This window comes from Saccopteryx bilineata, chromosome 1 (genome assembly GCF_036850765.1).
Source record: "Saccopteryx bilineata isolate mSacBil1 chromosome 1, mSacBil1_pri_phased_curated, whole genome shotgun sequence".
Taxonomy (NCBI): Eukaryota; Metazoa; Chordata; class Mammalia; order Chiroptera; family Emballonuridae; genus Saccopteryx; species Saccopteryx bilineata.
The window spans coordinates 275808923-275831171 of record NC_089490.1 but is presented as its reverse complement, the minus strand read 5'-3'; the positions used below and the strand labels follow the sequence as shown (position 1 = coordinate 275831171).

The 22249-nt window shown below is 43.1% G+C and overlaps 1 protein-coding gene across 2 annotated transcripts in view; it reads right to left on the bottom strand.

The window, feature by feature from the left end:
- Window positions 1-484: 484 nt before the first annotated feature.
- Window positions 485-22249, bottom strand: part of TENT4A (terminal nucleotidyltransferase 4A) — a 45913-nt gene continuing 24148 nt past the window's right edge. Inside the window, exons 2-13 of one of the 2 annotated variants that reach the window (XM_066243460.1) lie at window positions 21313-21436; window positions 19187-19233; window positions 18158-18278; window positions 15757-15864; window positions 14216-14344; window positions 11473-11686; window positions 9307-9433; window positions 8178-8278; window positions 6419-6591; window positions 5815-5973; window positions 4313-4477; window positions 485-2790 (exon numbers count right to left, since the gene is read on the bottom strand). In XM_066243460.1, the coding sequence (XP_066099557.1) occupies window positions 2599-2790; window positions 4313-4477; window positions 5815-5973; window positions 6419-6591; window positions 8178-8278; window positions 9307-9433; window positions 11473-11686; window positions 14216-14344; window positions 15757-15864; window positions 18158-18278; window positions 19187-19233; window positions 21313-21436 (1660 nt within the window). In that variant the 3' untranslated portion in view covers window positions 485-2598. Of the gene's footprint in view, window positions 2794-4312; window positions 4478-5814; window positions 5974-6418; window positions 6592-8177; window positions 8279-9306; window positions 9434-11472; window positions 11687-14215; window positions 14345-15756; window positions 15865-18157; window positions 18279-19186; window positions 19234-21312; window positions 21437-22249 lie in introns of both variants that reach the window. The other variant, XM_066243451.1, reaches the window with a different exon arrangement.

Genomic DNA, 22249 nt, shown 5'->3' with positions numbered 1-22249 from the left:
AACCTTCTGTGGAAGGACTGACTGACTGGGGTGCACTCGACACCCACCTTCACAATGCTGTTGATTGGTCTGGAACACACACTCTGAGGGGCCGTGTGGCCTGACACAAGTAGCTCTGTCACTCACTGGTTTATGAGAATTTTTATCAAGTTCCATATAAGGTCTACATGTAAGTTACATTTCAAGATACAATATGATTACTTGACATTTAAAATGTGTCTTTTTTACGTGACAGAAACACTGACCTATGAGTGACATAGAAGAAACGCTTCACGGGCAGTCCAGGGACACAGCACCCAGGGTTGGCTCGGCGGTCACACAGCACGAGCGCTGACCGCCCCCAGGCCTGGGGTCCCGGCCAGGCACTGCGCTTACTGAACCAATGGATGAAATCATTTTCATTGTCTTAATTTAGAAAATTTGAGATTATGAAACTGTAAAAACCATCCCTCTCCTTAAGAGGAAAGCTCATACTCAATCACTATCTGGTTTTCAAAGTTTATTAAAAATCAAAGAATAGAAAAACTTTACATAAAAATATGTCAATTTTAGCTTCCACATTGTTGTCCATACACAAAAAAAATCAAAACATGATATCTTTTTGTTAGACCTGTAGTGTGTGACCACAGTGGTAGCCAGGCCAATTCATTCGGTTCACCATGACGAGGGTGGAGCATGGCACCTGTGCCTGTGAATCGAGCTTTAAAATGGGCACCCACGGGACACTTGCTGCTGTCCCCGCAGTGGTGTCCTTAATGTAGTGTTACAGTCAATATTGCTAATGCGTAGAGATTAGTACAGGCCTACATATCAGTTTTTATAAATATTTCTTTATCAATAGGTTCACAATTTAAATATCTTTAAATATTTTTGATAGCTTTCAATCATTAAGAACTGCAGACAAAATGTGCTACTCTATTCTGGAATGCCTCCTAGAGAATCTGCAGTCTCAGCTGGCAGACCTCAGTGATAATGTGGGCCAGTCCTGCTTAAAAAAAAACAAAAACAAAAAAAAACAACACCATAGACATAAGACATTTTAAAGCTTGTCCTTGTTGGGTGTCCATCACATTCAGATATCACTTTGTGTATCAATCAGCTGTCATGGTAATAAGTTTCTTGTCTCAACATTCTCCACTAGTGGACTTCAAAGGCCAACCTCCCTGTAGTGTTCAGCAAGGACAACAGCCCCACATTAGAAATGGGAAGTCAGATGACCTGTGCAACGCAGCTAACTCCCAGGACAACTGTGGTGCTCGAAAAACTCGGGGTCAGGCAGGATGAATATATTCTTGTTCAAAAAAAGGTAACAAAGACAGTGGTTGTCATGGCAGAATACACTTGCATAGTATACCTGTATGCTTATCCAGTCGGGCACCAGCCACGTCCCGGCCCCAACACTGGGCTGTGCTCTCCCGCAATACTTTAGGAATACTCTCCATGGCGCACTGAGCAGCTGAAGTACTTCTCATATATTTGCTCTTAACAGAACTAATGCATACTGCTACACAGATTCCTCAACGGAATCAACATAATTCCTTTCTCCACATTCCTAAAACTGGGCACCATTGTCCGTAATGATATTCACCAGACCCATCATTACAGGTTATGTTACTAAAACTGAAGCAGGTAGAAGTTCACATTTTTTTTTAAAGATTTTATAATGTGACAACCTTTTTTCATCTTAGAAAGTTATACTTCTGGCACTTTAAATGCTGGATTTGTTGTCTAGTTTAAAAGAACCAAAAAGCAAACATTAAAACTCCATGGTCAGAGCAAGACAACAGACAGGCCAGACGGCAGGGCCGGCAGGCAACTGGTCAGTAGACTTGGGGGCCAAAACCCTTCAGAAAACATGGGGGACAACTCAGCTCCTTCATCACGAACAAAGAGGTCTCCCCTCTGACCCGAAGAATAAACATAAAAATACACTCAAGCCCCTCACTCATGGTGTTCACAATGGTGCTCATCAGACAACCAGCCGACTTGATGAACCCAACTTAGAAAATACAACTCGGGAAAGGTTCTAAGTTTGTTTAAAAAAATTCCCTACTCCCTTAAATATAACTTATGTGAAAATATGAAATTAAATAAAAAAATCTGTTATTGCACAAATCATAAGTTTTCAATATTTACATAGAAAAACTGTTCTGAAATTTGAAACAAAATGTGAGGGCAGTAAAACAATGGCGACCTCCCATCCTATCCACCGAGGAAGAATAGAGTATGGGTTGACCTCTGTGGCTCCGACAAATGTAGAATGAAAATACCCCACCTCAAAGAACAGACACGGCTACTGAGAAACAAACGCCAAAGCCGACTTCACCCCCTGCAGCTCCAGGTCCAGACTTGCTTCTGGAAGGATCCTGGGAAGTCAGAAAACAGCGTCCACGTTGAATAAGGCTTCACAGATGAGTACAAGGAGCTGTTCTTTAAGATGGACGTGACCACCACACAAGGAACATGCAGAGTGATCAGCGGCAGGCGTTGGAGGGGCCCGGCTGAGGTGCTGGATGCTGGTCTCAGTTCCCACCGGGAGCCAAGGCCACCCGGGTCAGTCTTGGAAGGGTGGGGGCCAGGAGGTACTGCCAGGAGCTATTATCTGCTGAGACTGACAGGCAGGCTGTCCCTCGTGTGCGTGTGTTTTTTTCTCCTCCAGCCAGTACGGTTATACTGGTGGTGTCCCCGGTTGCCCACGGGGGGCCGCACACCTCCACTGCCCACGGAGCTGTAGCTGCCTCCTTGGCTGTGGTTGTGAGACCCTTTCATGGCCAGCTTCATGCCACTGTGCTGCTGAAGAGATAAAGAGGAACAGCAACAATGAAGGGCGGCTTGGGGAGAGCAGACACTGCTGCCATGGAGACCCTCACACCCCAGCTCCTGCGAGCTGTCTTGGGGCAGTGAGCCTCCATGACTGTGACTGTGACCCCCTCTACTGGAGAAAAGGTGGAAAAGCAGTGAAAATGTGCAAATGCTGCACACACTGACATGCATCTTGTCACCACTGCACATGCTAAGTGTACACATGATAATACACATAAAGACTCTGAGAAAGATCCAAACTTTTACATTCCCTAGTAAGTATGACATCTGAGACAAAAAATACTATTCCTATTCAGTGACACATTCAAGGAAGGAACTGTGGACCTGCATCAAACTATACACATTCATATCCAAATATATCTACAATCTCACTTCTAACTGGTTCTATTTATCCACAGAAACAAGAGGGCCTCTCTTTTTCTTGCCCCCAACTTTGACCATGAAATCCTGGAAACACATGCACCAGTCCCATGTCCCAGCGCTATGCCACTTCACACACAGCAGCATGTGATGAGGTTGCTCCTACACCACAAAGTCCCATGCAAAGTAGACCAGGAGAAAACAGCCATTTTCAGGAAGGTTTCAGAGCAAAACAGGCAGCAGAAAGGGGTTGAGAAGGAAAGCTTAAATCCTATTAATAAAGGTTGCTTTTCCTTTTTGCAAAGTTATGGGTTCATCTGAATATTTCTAACAGAAACGCCTCATAATGCAATGAAATTTGCTGGCAGATATGGTTAGATAAGTGACAGAGGAACTGACTACAGTGATGGAGATGGACAGTGGTAAGTGTAGCAAATACATCCCAACATGGCCCAGGGGAACATCAGCCTTAGACATTGCACCTTGCTCCCACCGGAAGCTGCCAGTCACACCTGAGCACTTCAAGAGCACTGGAACTTTATATGGCCTGTTTTCTTCTTACACAACAGTTTCTAGCATGTGGGATCTGGACTTAGATTAGGCATAGGGAAATGGAGAAACGCATTCACAGGGGCCCCAGGACCCAGAAAGCAAATGAACTTCAGGTGCTGCCAGCCCATCTCGCTCTCTGCAGGAGTACCCAGGCCAAACACTGGGGAGGTGACAATGCTGCAAGGGGGGGGAGGGGAGGGGGGCGCATCAATATTTGTTCTTGATTCTATTGTTTGCTTCTTAAAACCAAAATTTTTAGCAATAAGTTAATAGATAAATGGGAAAACAAAATATTCTTTGCTTCATACCTTATTTCAAATATCAGTTTGCAACAGAAAAATTAAAAGAAATAAATGTGGAGAGGAATTAAACTATATTAAATTTTAAAATAATTTCTTAACATTTTTAAAGTTTTGTTTGTTATATGGAAAAGCAAACATGAAGCTGAATGAGCAAGAAACAAATTCTGTTGAAAAAGTCACTGTGGAATTCTCTCTTTGGTGGAGGGAGCATTAAACACTGCCTATCATGAACCTGCTTTGTGGGTGCTGGAGGCCTGGACCAAACAGAGACCTACCTTATGGTACAGGTGAGGGCTGGAGAGCGGGTTGGGAGACGCGGACGGAATGGCCGGGGACGACATGTGGTGCACGGCCTTCAGTGCTGGAGTTCCTTCAACACCAACTTGTCTGCAAGGAACGGGGGCTACCCCCAGAGTCGGCGGAGGTATAGTAAACCTGGTCTGGAGACAGAAACATAAGAAACATCCATAAGGCATGGACCTGACAGGTCAACCGCCCCAGTTCCAGGGATGAGCCACCAAGAAGGCTGCCATTTGCAAAAAGGCTCATGAATCCAGTTTGTGTTTGACTATGACCTCACAGGATTTCTTCTGAATCAGAAACATTTTTATGTTTGGAAACAGCAAGCACAACATGAAGTATGCCCAGTAACCCAAGTCAGAAAGTCTCAGTATTCAGTAGGCCTAAACAACAATTGAAAATAAAGAAATACAGTCATCACAGTAACTGTCACTCGAATATCTGGAAAGAGCCCAGAGCAGCGACAGCCTGTAGATGGGCGCTGAGGTGGGGTGGCCCTTGCCCCTCCTTGGCACTCTGTGAACTGCCCCAACTCCTGCACCCGATCACCATCCCATCACGGCACAGGGTGCTGGTATGAACCCCTCCTCAGACTTCTGTAAAGTGCACCACTCACACCTTCCAGTCCTGTGCCCCACAGACTCTGGAGAATGACTGTGGCCCTCCTTGCCCATATCTATGCTGCTTTACACTTGAATTATAACCACCTTCTAGAGACTGGCTTTACTTTTAAAGTAAATTAACATGATGGGTTCTATACCTATACACATTCAACTGATGTATAATTGGGAGGTAGATACAAAATTTATTAGTTTTGAAACTGTCCTCAGACTTCTATTTTTGCCTCAATTAAAAAAAAGATGACATTTTCTTTTTTAATTTTAAGTTTTAATTTCTTGTGTTGAAATGGTTTCAAGTGTCCCAATCAATAAAATACCCTCTACCATCCACATCATGCCCCCCATCCCCACAGAAAGTCTCTATCCCATTTAAAAGAGGACATATTTTAACAGAAAAAGCCTTATAACAACTGGCTATGCAAAAAAGTCAAAGTTTATATTAAACTTTGTAAAAGTGTAAACATTGTGTTCCTGAGAGGAAGCACAGACAAATGTCTGCTTCTACCCCAGGACAGCATCAGAGTGCCTCTCTCTGACACAACCCAGGACAGTGGTCTCACACTGGGTCTCAATGTAGTATGCAGAACGACTGTCAATTTGGGCCTTGTTCAAAGCCACATCAGTGTTTAAGAACTGAGTCCCCTCACTGCAAACACTGCATGGTGGGCTGCGATAGCACTGTCTTTAAAAGAATGACAAGAATTACATTCTATCAGATCCTCAAAAGATGAGAATTTCCTTCGAGGAAGAAATGTACCTTTCAAAGACTCTTAAAGTTCTTTTCCTAAATCAAAGAGTCAGCCACTCCTACATGGTTCCCAAGGGCCCATTACAGGATGGCACCAGCGGCCATGTACCTGAGTGTTAGTTGTCATGATCAATGTTCTGGAAGTAGTGGACTGAGGTTTGCCACTTGGCATGGGCAAGGCGGTGGGCAAACTGGTCAGCAGAGGAGTGGGCGCTTGCAGACTGAACTGGTAAACGCTGGGTGTTGTGCAGGGCGGTGTGTCAGAATCCTGTGGGCAGGAAGAACAGGGAGGACTGTAAACAGAGGCACACAGCTCCTGAAGTCACAGAAGAAACACCTGCCATGCTGGCCATGTGAGGCTGCTAGAATCTGCCCACTACTGCTGCTCAATAGGCCACATAAAAGCTGCTCACACAGCCTCCACCTCACAACTGACAGGAAATGTAAAGGAAATGCAGAAGGGATACCGCGATTTAACTGCTTTATTCCCAAATAAGTTTTTTAAAAACTATTCAAGGAAGTCCACTGTAATTCTACCATCGGGGCATTACTATTCAGAAGGGGCCACTTGGGTCACTGAGACTGGGGCTCATAGCAGAGTGAGGACCACTCACTGCAGACTCGGGGTGGTCTCCCACCCACATAAAGAGAATGATGAACACTCCCTGCTATTGACATTTTCCACAAACACAGACCACCCAGCAGACACTCACAATGTCACTTCCAGAAAGTGAAGACACAGAAGATGCAGAGGAGCCCGAGGAGAGGAGCTGGGGGCTGGGCAGAGACAAAGTCAGGCGCTGGCCATAGGGCGGCTCCGGGTCTAGGTGCTGGGGCTGCTCTCCGTCACCAGCGCTTATTCGCTCTTTAATCTTAATTCTATTTTCTATGGAGGAAAAACACAGCCTGGGTGAGTCACGTTCTAGGAGTGCAGACATGCAGTCCCAATGGGACAGCCACCAGCCACAGTTATGACTGAGTCTCTAAATCAGGGGTTCCCCAAACTATGGCCCGCGGGCCACATGCAGCCCCCTGAGGTCATTTATCCAGCCCCCGCTGCACTTCCGGAAGGGGCACCTCTTTCATTGGTGGTCAGTGAGAGGAGCACAGGATGCATCCTGGAGCACTGTATGTGGTAGCGCCACAAAGAGTGGTGTCACTAATGTGAAGTACTACTTCCGGTGATGCGTGATGTATGTGTCAGGGCTCCAGAAGTACGTCATATCACTTGTTATGGCTAGCAGTGACAAATATGGAACCGGACATTGACCATCTCATTAGCCAAAAGCAGGCCCATAGTTCCCATTGAAATATTGGTCAGTTTGTTGATTTAAATTTATTTGTTCTTTATTTTAAATATTGTATTTGTTCTCGTTTTGGTTTTTTACTTTAAAATATGTGCAGTGTGCATAGGGATTTGTTCATAGTTTTTTTTATAGTCCGGCCCTCCAACAGTCTGAGAGACAGTGAACTGGCCCCCTGTGTAAAAAGTTTGGGGAGCAGGGTGAATTTCTAATTGTATTGAATTTCAATTATTTTTTAAAATTATATTTATTTCAGTTATTAGAAAATATTTAAATATATTTGAAACAACTTGCATATGTAAATAGTTTTCAACTTGTACATTCTATGAAATCTAAATACAGATCAAATATTTCTGGTGGAAATTTAGCATCCTAATTGCAAAGTGCTGCAAGTATGAATACATACCAGATTTAAACCTGTACAAAAAGAAGGCTGCAAAATATCTCAAAAAATTTTTATATTGATTATATCTACAAATGTTAATATTTTGAATACCAAATTGAATAAACTGTATTATCAAAATTAATTTCACCTGTTTCTCTTCACATTTTTAAGCCAGTTACTAGAAACTTTAAAATTCCATGTGGCATACATTGTATTTTTATTGGATAGCACTGACCTAAGATTTTTTTGTTTTTTGTTTTGTTTGTTTTTTGTATTTTTCTGAAGTGAGAAGCAGGAAGGTAGAGAGACAGACTCCTGTGTGTGCCCAACCGGAATCCACCTGGCATGCCCACTAGGGGGCGATGCTCTGCCCATCTGGGACATTGCTCCATTGCAACCAGAGCCATTCTAGCTCCTGAGGTGGAGGCCATGGAGCCATCCTCAGTGCCCAGGCCAACTCTGCTCCAATGGAGCCTTGGCTGTGGGAGGGGAAGAGAAAGATAGAGAGAAATGAGAGGCGGAAGGGTGGAGAAGCAGATGGGCGCTCCTACTGTGTGCCCTGGCCAGGAATTGAAACCGGGACTTCCACACACAGGGCCCACACTCTACCACTGAGCCAACCGGCCAGGGCACACTGGCCTAAGTCTTGTAGGTTTAAATTAAACTCTTACAGAAAAACTAGGTATTCTTCTTAGTTTGAACAGTTTCCCGTGGAGGGACAAAGAGATACTCCCTGTGAGTGGCCAGAAGTTGAAGGGTAACCTGACTGAATTATGCTCTCACCAAGGTCAGGCGCTGGGTGGACCTTGCTGCCCCACTTCTCCTTGATCCACCTCCGGTAGTCAATCACTTCCTGAGTTACTTTGACGATCCTTCCTAAAGTACTGCAAAGAACAAGGAGGAAAATCAGCATAGCACAACAGCACTGTGAAGCCCATGAAACCCTTCCAGTAGCTACTTTATCTTCTTAACAATATATTGCTTTGCTAAGTGAAATATAGGGAAAAGCTAAAATCATTTTACAAAATACACAGAGGTAGAAGTCCTTGAACCTAAAATGATCTAACAAAGAATGTTTAAATCCAGTGCCTAAGTAAGAAGTCTACCTGCCCCACCCACCATAATCATGAAAGTCTGACATTCCTACTTCCTAGTGCACGGTGAGAACAAAGAGAGTCTGAACCCATCATGGGGCCCAAATGCTGCCTGGAAAGACTTGGTCACAAGCCACAAAACCCATGGCAATTCTACCACCACCAGTGCCAAGCCTCCAAACCTATCTATTCCATAACCTTCCCAAGAAACAGGGGCAATGGCACTCTTTCAACTACCACTTGAGACAACTGTGCTATCTTCCTTCTTCACTGTACTCTCACCTCCTGCTTTGCACCCAAATCCCACTACCTCCGTCACAACATAATCTGAAGCGAGAAATAAATATTTCTCACTACCAATGACCATGTGCACTGCAAGTGTTCCAGAATGGAAAATGAGACTGTGCCTAAGAGAAGGGGTGGGGCTTGCAGACCCAGATACACATTCACATAGAGCTAACGATCCACATTTGAAGACTGCCTCAAGAAAAAGCATCATGTTCCAAAGTTTTAAAAGCCAGCAAAGTCATCTTCCCAAAACAAAATATTCTGAAAAGAAAAAGATTTAACTCCTCAAATAAGAAATTTTCAACTCTTAACTTTGGATGAATCAAATACAGCCATCCTGAATTCCTAAAAGGTCTTCCTTTACTGATATTTTCAAGTGTTACTAAATTCTGACAGCACATCCACCAGTAAACTTTGTGGAAACAAATCACAGAGGCAAGGGCTACCAGCTTTGCAGAGGCTAATGAGGGTGTGACTACTGTGCTCCTGGAGCTAAGAGCCCAACAAAGGTGACAACTGACTTCTGTTACCTTTCAGAATCTCTGTTTGGATAGGACCTCGCAAGTGGTGACACGGCATGACTGAGAACAATGTAGGCGTAGTCAAATACCTGCTTCACCTGCATGGCCCCATAGGAGCTTCGGCCAACGTCATTTCCTGAAATAGAAAAGCAGCTTAAAACTCTACCAAACATTTGAGCCATTATCCAGATGTTTTTGATCTTCTCACATAAGTTATTCTGAAGCAGGCCCCTACCACTCAAACTTGTCTAGACCCCAAGAACAAAGCTGAATCAGGCACCTGCAAACATGCATTAATCGCCATGTGTGTATCTCACAGTGTTTCACAGGCTCAGGGGCCCAATCTGAATCATCAACTCAGGGTTTACCTCCACGAACACAGATGTCACTCAGAGATGGAGTGACAGTCTACAAGTCAAATAACTTCCCAGCTAGCAAAAACACAGCAAAGCGGCAACCAGAATGAGGCTGCTGTCTCGTTGACTGAGAGCCCACTGTGGCAGGCAGTTAACCTGACCACATCTCAGTTCAGTCAATACCAATGGGACCTGCAAAGCAAATCCTCTAGGATAGGAGGATAGAATGTTCCAGGTCTGAACTCTGGGTGTTGGGTAGCAAATTAAATGAAGCTGCCAATGAAGTCTCCAAGCAAACAACAGAGAAGGAGCTTAACTTTTTTATTTTATTTACATGAAACATCTTCACAAGCCAGGTAAGTAAGAAAAAAAATTAGAAGCTGTATTCTAAGTATTGGAATACTATCTTTTCCATATTTAAGTATATATACTATAACCTAGCATTAGGGTGGTGTTTTTGTTTTTCATGTACATTTGAGCAAACACTGAAGACAATGGAAATATCTCCATTTAACTTACTAACATAAACAGATGATGAAAACCTGTCACACTGTGCTGCCAGGAAATCACTACTGAAAAGGCAGGGCATAAATCAGGTCATTTATAAATAACAGAAAAAAATAGTATGTTTTTTTGAAAAAAAGAAATTTAAGAAATTTTATACCCCAAAAACCATAAAACAAAAATCATTAAATGAGGATATTAAATATGCTAAACAATAAAAGAATACCAAATTCAGATGCAAATAAAGTGGGTGAAAAGGAAAGTACAGTATGTACAACAAAGAAAGGCTTCCCTAACAATACATGAGTCTCACAAAATCAGTAAGGGAACAGTCTGACAAATAGACAAAGCACACACACTCACACAGAAAGAAATACAAAGGGGCAGCATACCAGGAACTGACATTTCTACCACCTTTTCTGTCACCTGTCGGTCACTGACTTTATCACCAATAGTAAGAGCAGTATCTCACTTAACAGATGCTCAATAAACATTTGGGTAATTGACAAATAACAATGTGACAAGTAACAATGTGTTTTACCTCACTGTCATTAAAGATATGTAAATTATATGAAAATTTATATTGCATGGTTTTATCAGATTGGCAAAGACTTCAAAGACTGTCATCAGAGTTTGGAATTATGAGCACCCTTAAATACTCTAAAAGAAATAAAATAGAAAAACTAGAGGCCTGTTTCAGGTTCTTCAAGGTGGTAACCGTCGTGACAGAACAGACTCTAGACACATAAAAAAGGGGGTTGGGGTCTCAGATATGCTTTTAAGTAAAGAACAAGTTACAAATCAAGTTACAAATATGTTTGTTTTATCTGACACCATTTAATTAATAAAGCTGCAATAAAGAGTGTTAATATCCATGTAGGAAAAAAATGAGAGACATACAGGCCAAAATGGGAGGGGATTATTATGGATAGAACACTTCACTTTTCTCTGTCACTTACTTTTAGGGGGAAAAATGGTTTATGATAAATATAGAAAAATGGTTTTTGATAATTATTTGTTATAAAAATAATTTTATAACAAAAAAATACATTTTTTTTCTTAATTCTCACCTTCCACATTTTTCTGATTGACTCCAGAATGTAAACAAAATTGCAACTCTACAGTAAGTAATTAGAAGCATTAAACAAGGACTTGTAAATTGTCACTCCTTACTGTTAGAAAAGTAGTTTACATCAGATCCAATGAACTGCCCTTGGCTTGCAGGGCCTGAGGACACACGCCACCACACCACCACACCACATGGGTACACCAGGGAAGGAATGCCCCACCCGAGTGCAGAGGAAAGTACCCTTACCAGGCAGTAAGGGGTCCTCAATGCAAAGCATCGATGGTCTGTACCCGCTGGTCATGGCTTTCATGATCTCTTCTTTGGCAATATAGGCACCTCCTTCTTTTATCCTAATACCAGTTTTCAAGTAATTAAAATTTCTTCCATAGAGTTCAAAAAATTCTACGAGAAGCATTCCAAGGTTTTCATCAGCTCTCCGGGCATCAATTCTTGGATGCAACTGCAAAGGCAACAGATTCGACTCACTTCTAAAGAAGATGGCATGTATTAAAGTTTGTTACCTAGAGATCTCTTCTAGGAACCACCCGCACGGCAGTCGCTCATGCACTACTACCACTGGAGTGCTCAAAGCGGCTGCGAGGAGGCTCTAAGGAAGCCTGGAGAACCTTTCTCAATAAAACGAGTTCAAAAGAAATAAAACCTTCTACCTAAATGTTTTTACTATACCGTAATTCTTTGAAATTGGTAATCCATACTGCAACTTCCTACAAAACATACATTTGATTAACTACAAGTTCCCAACTTGTAGTTGGGCCACATTGTAGGTGGGCCATATTGTGTACAATTTAGTCATCTAGATAGAAGATGGTGGAATTTTCTAGTTATAATCTTAATTCCATTGTTCCAAAATACAACCGACAGGGGGCAGTATTAGACTGAACAACATCACAGAAAAACAGAACATGAAAGGATTTTAACTATTTATAAGTAATTAGTATTGTATCGTATTTATAGCAAACTCATGTCCCTGCTTGTCAGAGAGATTAGTGTCAGCCTCAATTCAGTGCCACAATTTCTTTAAGCAGGTAATGGACTTCTGAACCTACTGACACTCTCCTGAGTCAATGATTTAAGAGATTCTCAAATCTAAGCAATGCAGACCCGCTATGCTCATGATAGCTACAAGCCACATTGGTGGCTTATATTTAAATAAATTAAGACAAATTAAAAATTCCATTTTTCATTCTCACTAGCCTCCTTGCAAGTGCTCAGCAGGCATCTGTGGCAAAAGCACAATTTATCTCCAAGGGAAAATAGTGAAAGTATTTTTAGGGTTCAGATCTTTGACTTCTAGGGATTTGCGTGTTCCAAAGGCACATGTGTAGCAAGCAATCTTACTATATTTTCGCCTTCCCTTACTCCCTTCCTAGTCAAAATCAAACACCTCAGAACTACCCAAGGCAATGCTGGGCTTTCTTACCTCAATCAGCCATGAAATGAACTCAGATGCTATAACAGTCACAGCTTTGAGGCAGGAAGGGCAAGGCACTAAGGGATGTGGAGGTGACACAGGCAATCGCACCTGTGCTGGGTGAGGCTCTTGGGTCACAGGAGCGCTGCGAGGATCCCATGGGGTAATTTGACAGGGGGCACTGAGCCCAGTGCAATAAAAGGAAGTAGTCATTATTACAAGGCTACTAAAATAGTTCATATCAGGAATACCTGAGGAAGCAATCTAAGAGAAGATTGTGTTTATCAAACTCATGTCTGAAAACTAGGGAAGGATGGTAGGAAGGGCAACATCAGAGGTTAGGGTGGAAGACAAGGCAAGGAATTAAAACTGTAAGCAAATGCATGGAATTCCTTTTTCACTATTAAAGCATTTCTGCAAAGTAGTCCGAGGAAGTCAAAACAACTGAAGGCAGTGTGACCAGGAAGTGTACCGACCACTAGCAGTATTCCTGATGAGAAATTGACCAGATTCTGAACATAAAGCCCTAACTAAGCACAATCACAAGTACAAAACTAGTAATAAACCTGGAGGAAAAGTGCTGTGCAGCTAGCATACATTGGCAAGATCTTGTAAAAAACAGAAACCTTCATTTAAGAAAATATCAATAAGAATATTTTGACTATAGTTTAGCAGTACAGCACAGCATTGAATTGTCAGTTCTCTACTGACAGATTTCCCCATGGTACTTCAAGAGAAAATACTAAAGTTTTGTTAATCTGAAAAAAAGACTCTTCAATTTTTACCATATATGGTACCAAACGTTTTTCTGAGATAAGATTTTTTTTCAGTATACATCATAGTTAAGCACCAAGAAAAATGGTTGTTGTTGTTTTTTTATTCTTTCAAGGTATGAAAGTTTCTAAATATAAAGGAGTTTCTTCGAGTTTGGACTGACATACACATAACTGACAACCAGATAAGCTCTCCCGCCTCTAACAGTTAAATCAGCTACAAAACAAGCTATAAAAAAATAATAGGGCCCTGGCCGGTTGGCTCAGCGGTAGAGCGTCGGCCTGGCGTGCGGGGGACCGGGGTTCGATTCCCGGCCAGGGCACATAGGAGAAGCGCCCATTTGCTTCTCCACCCCCCACCCCCCTTCCTCTCGGTCTCTCTCTTCCCCTCCCGCAGCCGAGGCTCCATTGGAGCAAGGATGGCCCGGGCGCTGGGGATGGCTCCTTGGCCTCTGCCCCAGGCGCTAGAGTGGCTCTGGTCGCGGCAGAGCGACGCCCCAGAGGGGCAGAGCATCGCCCCCTGGTGGGCAGAGCATCGCCCCTGGTGGGCGTGCTGGGTGGATCCCGGTCGGGCGCATGCGGGAGTCTGTCTGACTGTCTCTCCCCGTTTCCAGCTTCAGATGAAAAAAAAAAAAAAAAAAAAAAAAAAAAAATAATAGGAGAGAAGTATTCATCAAAGTAGGATTTTGTTATGACGTCAGACTCTCCTAAACCAAAACCGAGCAGCGAAGGGAACCCACGTGAGCCTCAGTATCAGTGTTTCTCGAGAGAAAAGCAAACTCACCTGTAGAAAGCTAATGGCCATTAAAATTAGGCTGTATGAGCTAATTCCACCGGTAAAAACTTCATTCAGGTCCCTCTGCAGGAGGAACTGTTTCAATACTAAAATCAAGTAAGGCAGCAACGAATATTTCTGTAATTCCAAAAGAAAAATATTTACTGGTTAGTTAATGTACCTTTGAAGACCTCACACAGCAAATTCTACGTGGTAGTAAAGAAAGCTTCCTCTATCCTCCTGCCCTTTGGAAAGCTCTCCAGTGGTCGGCAAACTCATTAGCCAACAGAGCCAAATATCAACAATACAACGATTGAAATTTCTTTTGAGAGCCAAAATATTTAAACTTAAACTACACAGGTAGGTAGCGCCCACACGTGGTATTTTGTGGAAGAGCCACACTCAAGGGGCCATAGAGCTGCATGTGGCTCACGAGCCGCAGTTTGCCGACCAAGGCCTAGGCTAATCATCTTCAAACCAGAGTCCGAGAGTGAATTATGTGGGCTCATTCCCATTCCATTGGGGAGCCCCTCCTCAGGTTATGAGGGGGGAAACCCTGCACAAAGAGAAATGGGACGAATGAATACATTTCTTCAAATCCATCCCACAGCGTGCTGCATGCTGGGTGGAGGGCTGTGCTGGTGAAGGGAGGGAGGCAACAGTGCACAAGGAAGGGTCCTAGAACCAATACAAGAACCTTTAACACTCAAAGGCACCCAGAGAAAAGCCAGAGGCGTTGAGGGGACAGCTCATGAGGCAGGGGGACAACAGCAGGATGAGCAGCCAGTCTTCCCAAGGGATGAGCAGGGTGAAGGTAACAAAGAAATGCAGAGTATGAGGAAGGGGTGGGGGACAGCAGAAACTTCGGTTGTTTTTATGTATGCAGGAACAGAAAGGAGCCTTCAGACAAGACATGATGGAGAGAAAAAGGGAAAGGGAAAGGGAAAGGAAAAGGGAAATGGAAGGTCCCTGGAACTGTGGGAGGAGGCAGTACCCAGACTACAGGTGCTAGGTGGCCTCTAACAAGGATGTCACCACTTCCACTATAACAGGAGGAAAGACCATCTGTTTAACTGGACCAGACACCTGGTCAGAGTTCAAATTATGTCCCCTTCGTAAACAAGTTTGCTCTTCTATCTTCAGGCAAGAGACCAAGTACATGAATCTAGAGTGCATCACGATGCATTCAGTCTCCAATGGGCTCCTGGATTCACTTGCAAACCAAGCCCAAAGAGCTACAGGCATGGTCATTTTGTAATAACCAGGAAGAACATTTCACAAAACTCTCTAAAACAACATTCAACTTTATGAAATGACTAGCCAAGGAAAGTAAATCTGAAAAACAGCTATGTAGTTTCAAAGTTATTAATCAATATTATTTCTTCAAAAATATTATTTCTTCAGAAATAATACTTATAGGCTAAATTATTCTTGTATAGTCTCTATTATTATAGTCAGTTTAAAGTTTTTAACATTTATAAGAGAAACAATACCCAACATAACATTTTAAGTCCCTGATTTTTATTGTGCTAACTTGCTGATGGCAGTACCTTCATATAATTCTTGATGAACTCCGCTGCCCGGACCCCAGTCTCCATGTTGAAGCTGATGTCAACTTTAACCTCAGTCTCCTGGTCTGTGAGTTTTATTATTGGTACCTGCGAAAATTTAATTTGAAAATTTATGCTTCAATATGCAAAATTCTTCAAGGTCAGGCATCAAAATGTTTCCAAAGTTATACAGAAAGGCTTTTTAAAAATTATTCACAAATTTAGAGATCATGAACCCAAGATTTTAAAGATGAGAAGAAAAGGGATTTTGCCAGGGTTAATCTCATTCGTCCCTAGATCCAAAGTCTTGCCACTTCCCCAGCCCCGCCAACACCTCTGCCCAGCCCTGCTGACATGACTCAGCACCTTGCCAGTGACCTAGCGTCAATCATGGCCACTATCCACTTCTGCCAAGGGGGTGAGGGCAAAGGGGAACAGGTGCCTGAGAGAAGGAGAAAGAGGGGTGGGAGGCCCAGACTATATGCCTGCCTACCAGGAGAAGAAGCCAGCTAAGTCTCGGTTCTACCATGAGGGCCCGGTAATGGGGAAAAACTCCTGGTCCCCAAATTATGCTTGCTAGAATTTCTGAAAACATTCAAAGCAATCTCAAAGCCATTTTTAAAATTATAATTTGTACTAATGATGTTTCTCCAAACAATTCTACTTTGGGTTTCAATCTTTCTTTAAAACAAACTAAAAAAAAATTATTCTCTAATAAAAAAAGTCATTTTGGAAATACCCATCAACAGAAATTATCACCAAAAGGCACTAAAAACTGGCCTCATAAAAGATGACCAAGCAACCATTCAGATTTACACCCCCATTGTGTTTTTCCAGAAGAAAAGGCAATGCTTTGTTTACTCAGCATCTAAGGAATAAAAAGGCTGTTCCCTTCAACAAAACAACTGAGGTCTAGTTAAAGGTTTAAAACATCTAGAAGTCAATATAGGAACATGCTTTTTAGTATACAACCTGCTCTAAATGCTCACCTGGAGCCAACTGCCACGGACACCCACGGGAGAGTGACCTATGGCAGCAGAGGAAATGGCGTGGTTGTTGAACCCCCCTGGACCAATTACCTAGCCTCTCTGTGCCTCAGTTTCCTCACCTGTAAAATGTGAAAAATAACAGTTTCTGCCCATGAGAGTGGCTTGGAGGATTAACTGAGATAATGCCTGTAAGTGGTTTAAAAATAGCCAAAACTAACTCATTGGGCAGAAGGCAGCTGAGCAAATGGTTCCACTACATGAGCAAGACAAAGCCCCCACCTTAATTTCTGACAATCTTAAAACTAAAAGGATTTAATCCAGTTTCATATAGGATGAAACATAACTTAAAAATTAAAATTTAACCTGTAGTACAGATGAGCTAATAACCATCACGCAACAAGCAAGTAACTTACAGTTTCTGCACTGCTTTCTAATCTTGGACTTAGAGAAACTTCGACAAGTACACTTCAAAATCAGTCTCACCTTCCAACTGCTTCCCAAAATAAAAAATTTTTCATAAGTGTATATTTTTAGAATAAAAGGAACTGACAAGGTGTTTTCTTTCTGAAGTATAATTGCCAAATGATGATCTTTTTCTACGTAATAAAAACCAAGTTTTGTTTTGTTTTTTGTTTTTTGGTTTTATTCAGAGAGGATGGAAGACAGAGACAGACTCCCACATGTGCGCTGACTGGGATCCACCCAGTAAGACCACTAGGGGGCAATGCTCTACCCATATGGGGTGTGGCTCCATTGCTCAGCAACTGAGCTCTTCTTAGCACCTGAGTGAGGCAGAGGCCATGGAGCCATCCTCAGTGCCTAGGGCCAGCTGTCTCCAATCAAGCCATGGCTGCAAGAGGAGAAGAGAGAAAGAGAGAAAGAGAGAGAGAGAGAAGAAGGAAGGGAGGGAGGGAGGGAGGGAGGGAGGGAGGGAGGGAGGGAGGGAGGGAGGGAGGAAGGAAGGGAGGGAGAGAGAAAGAGAGAGAGAGAGAGAAAAGTGGAGAAGCTGATGGGCGCTTCTCTTATGTGGCCTGACCAGAAATCAAACCCAAGACATCCACACTCCAGGCGGATGCTCTACCACTGAACCAACCAGCCAGGGCTATAAAAGCCATGGTTTAATTATTCAGTTACACATTCCAAAAAGGGCAGCTCCCAAACATGTCTCGTTTCAGAGACTCGCATCCTTCCTTGCATACCCTAACAGAGGCTGACAGGTACTCTAGTGCCAAGAACAGCTGGATATTCTCACAACTTGTAGGTCAGACTGAACACATTCTCAGCTGATCCTAACTATAAGAAAACAACTCGGAAGCACATTTATATCACAAGTAGAGAAGTCTTCAGCAACCAACACCTGCTGCAGACAACCTCAGTGAATCACACAGGCATCAGGACAGGCCCACACTTACTGTAGCTTTGTCTAAGACTTTGATGGAGCCCGGCTCAGCCACGTTGTGCTTCCTTAGGGCCTGCTCCAATAGCTGGAGAGGTGGACGCTCCCATTTTCCAAAGACCACTAAGTCGATGTCACTGGACAAAAAAAAAAAGTGGCCATGAATCGCTGCTCACCTCACTATGCAGTAACACAGGCACACACATTCTCATCTCCTTCAAGGGCTGTATATAAACGCCATTACGTATATCCCTCTCAGGGTTATGTAGTGAGAAAATGCAGCTAATGATGTATCTGTAACACAAAGACTGAAAGCAAAAAGGGTGACACAGTCTCCAACACCACTAGGTAATAAGGGACTGAAATAAACCGCCTGCCCTCTAAGGTTTCTGGGTCCTTACTCCAGTGCCGTCTATACTGGATCACTCTCTTGCTGACCCGGACTCCTTGACCCCCAATCCTGTTCAATTACCCACTGGCCCTGCCAACACCGACTCCAAACCCTGAGATTATAGCCTCCCGAGTATCCAAAGTTAACAGCAAGTTAACAAAAAATAAACTTTTAATGAAACTATATATATAAAATTGATTTGGATATTTAAAGTCCTTGATGGACTTTAGAATGCAAACTTAACATTTTTCTATCAAATAAAAATCCTAACAGTATTGTTTAATTAGAATTATGCTAAAATGTTCAGTAAAACATAAGATCAAATTTTCAAAGTATATCCAAAAATATCAGCAAAATGTTTTCTATTGCATTTTCTTCCCCTGGCCCTGTCACACATCTCCATATGTTTCTAGTGTCCAGCAATTTTGTACCCCATCAAATTAAGCACAACAGGTAAAATACAAAGCAATCAATTATCATAATAGTAAATTAAATTTTATGTCCTGCAATTTTCTCTCTCTGCTCCAGTCTTTTCCTTTAGCTACTATTTCTAGCCTTAATCTTGAATACAAGGACTTTACTAAGCCCTGACTACAACAGAGATACCACCATCTCCTCTTCCCAAATAAACATAAACACTAACCCGGCACTCACCTAGTTGGAAGATAGAGACCGGTACTGAAGCTGCCAAATATCTGTACCTGAAAGAAAAAAATAATTGTCTTAAAATAGGTGACAATTCAGTCATCCTTCCATCACTTCTCAGTCAAAGATAGGCCTCATTCCTACTCCTGAGTGAAATTAAAACAGTCCTGCAAGCCCTGGACAGTTAGCTCAGTGGATAGAGCATTAGCCTGTGTGAAGACATATGAAGTTCAATCCCTGATCAGGTCACACATGAGAAGCAACCATCTCCTCTTCCCCTTCCTCTCCCACTTCTCTCTCTTCCCCTCTGGCTGGCAGTGGCTCATCCACCCCAGGCACTGAACATAGCTCAACTGGTCTGAGTGTCAGCCTTAGACGCTGAAGGAGCTCAGTTGATTCGAACATCGGCTCCAGGCGGGGGCTGCCAGGTGGATCCCAGTTAGGCTGTATGCAGGAGTCTGTCTCTCTATCTCTCTTTCTCTCACTTAAAAATAAATACGGTCCTGGCCAGTTGACCACAGATATAGCATTGACCCGGCATGTGTATGTCCTGGGTTTGATTCCTGGTCAGAGCACATGGGAGAAGCGACCATTTGCTTCTTCACCCCTCCCCCTCCTCCTTATCTCTCTTTCTCTTTCTCTCTTCCCTTCCTGCAGCCATGGCTCAATTGGTTCGAGCGTGTTGGTCCTGGGCGCTGAGGATGGCTCTGTGGAGCCTCTGCCTCAGGCACTAAAAATAGCTCAGTTGTGAGCATGGCCCCAGATGGGCAGAGCATCAGCCCCTGATGGGGGTTGACGGGTAGATCCCAGTAAGGGCACATGTGGGAGTCTGTCTCTGTATCTCCCCTGCCCTGCATGTTGGAAAGACACAGAAATGATCCAACAAAATCTACTTAATCTGTAAGCTAAAGACTTGCCCAAAGAGGAATTTATTTTTATTTTCCGAGAGAGAGAGACTGGGAGAAAGATGAGAAGCATCAACTCATAGTTGAGGCACTTTAGTTGTTCACTGATTCCTTTTCATATGTGCCTTGACCAGGGGACTCCAGTTGAGCCTATAACCCCCTACTCAAGCCAGAAACCTTGGGCTCAAACTAGTGACCTTGGGCTTCAAGCCAGCAATTTATGGGCTCAAGCCAGTAACCACGAGATCAGGTCGAAAATCCTATGCTCAAGCCGTGACTCCACGCTCAAACTGATAAACCTGTGCTCAAGCTGGAGACCTGGGGGTTTCAAACCTGGAACCTCAATGTCCCAGATTGACGCTCTATCCACTGCACCACCACTGGTCAGGCCCAAAGAGGAATTTTTAAAAACTCAAAATTAAGAGACAAAATAATTATTGGCCTCATCCACACCTGCCAAAGCTAAGAACTTTTTGGAGACTGGTTCAAGCCCTCCAATAATTTTCAAGCCCATAGTTAGGACACAGAGGTGAAACACCGTGCCAGAGCACTAAAGTTTAAAGCCAAGGATACTGTAAGTCACTTGAAGAGAGGAGAGGAATTGAGGTGCTGCCCAGCTCACTGGGAGCACATGTGTCCTTTAGCAGCCTAGCGCATCTCCATCACTGGTGGGTCACCAGTCACAGTCACTGGTCACTGGCAGGGGAGGCTGACCGATAAGGACAGAAGCCTGCATGCAGACCATCATAACTTGGTCAGAGGACATGTTCATGTTGCTTGCATTAAGCACCAGAAATGCCAGTGGCTCTCATATCAATGGACACTATTTCATTTGCTGTAAAAGTGGTGTTTGAGAAAATACTTTAAATTTTCACAAAAATAAACACACCACGAGTGGCAGGAGAAGGGGTAAAATGTCTAACTTTCAATTAGACATTTTAAAGAGAAATAATCACACCATCCCCAAAAACCTTCTGTTAGGCCAGTGGTCCTCACTTGAATGCATCAGAACCACAAAGAAAGCAAGTTAAATTAAGATCCCTGCCCCACCCCAAGGTGTCTGACTCAGCAGGTACATTTCCAATCAGCTCTCAGGGGATACACTGCTGCCTGGCCCAGGACCACACCTAGAGAAAACCTGACTTGGGCACAGGTCTGCACAGACATGTTACAATCTTGGGTGTTCACGTTAACTTGTATGTGACAAGGAAGTACAAAGGCTATACCCACATCAGCTGTTGGCCAAAGATCTTTAACCACAGTTTCAATCCGTTTTACCACCTCTCTTCTCATGGCTGCTTCTTCAGGACAAGGGGACATGAAGTTATAAAAGTCAATTATTTCCTCATGAAGTCTAATGGACAAAAGAGAAAACATACTAGAGTTACAATTAAACTTAGCCACACTTTTCACTCTGTTATTAGGTCATCATGACACGACAATATATTTCTGGCCACTTATAATCCAGTTTCTTTTCTCCTCTAGAAGTACATAACGAACACTCTGTGATAGAACAATTACACATATATTTAGCATCACACATTAACAAGAATTTTACTAATAACACAAACAAAAACTTTTGATTGGCATTTTAAGACTTACCCAACAGAATCATTTCAGTGACTTTACATTAAGAAACAGAATTCCATCCATGAAAGATAGAAGACAATTTCAGTTTATGTGTCACAATAAACACAGTCTCCCCAGGCATGTCACCCCACCTCTGATGAGCTCTGAATCCCATGGCCATACTAAGCATGGAGGGTCTGAGACAGGCCAGCCTGCCTACCCACTGACAACATGCTGGATCCAGTGTCCAGTGCTTCCCAAACCTGTTACACAGAAACGTCCCTTGGGGCAGAAAAGTCCCATTTAACTCAACATTGAAGTGTTCTCTCCTTGCAACTCAGAGACAAGGAAGTCAATGACCAAATGCGTGAGGGCAGAAATATGGCCTCCTTTCTTTTCCTAACAAAGGTCTGCAGGAGAGAGGAGTGAGCTCCAAAAGCCACCCTATACCTCACCTCTGCCTCATAAGTCACTTCTGTCACTGTCAGCCTCATGAGCAAAAAGCTAGTCCTTTGGAGGTGGCAACAGCTTTTGGAGTTAAGTTTCAGGGTAAGGACCTGTTCCACAGAATCCTTCTGAAGGAAGGAAAAACGTTCAT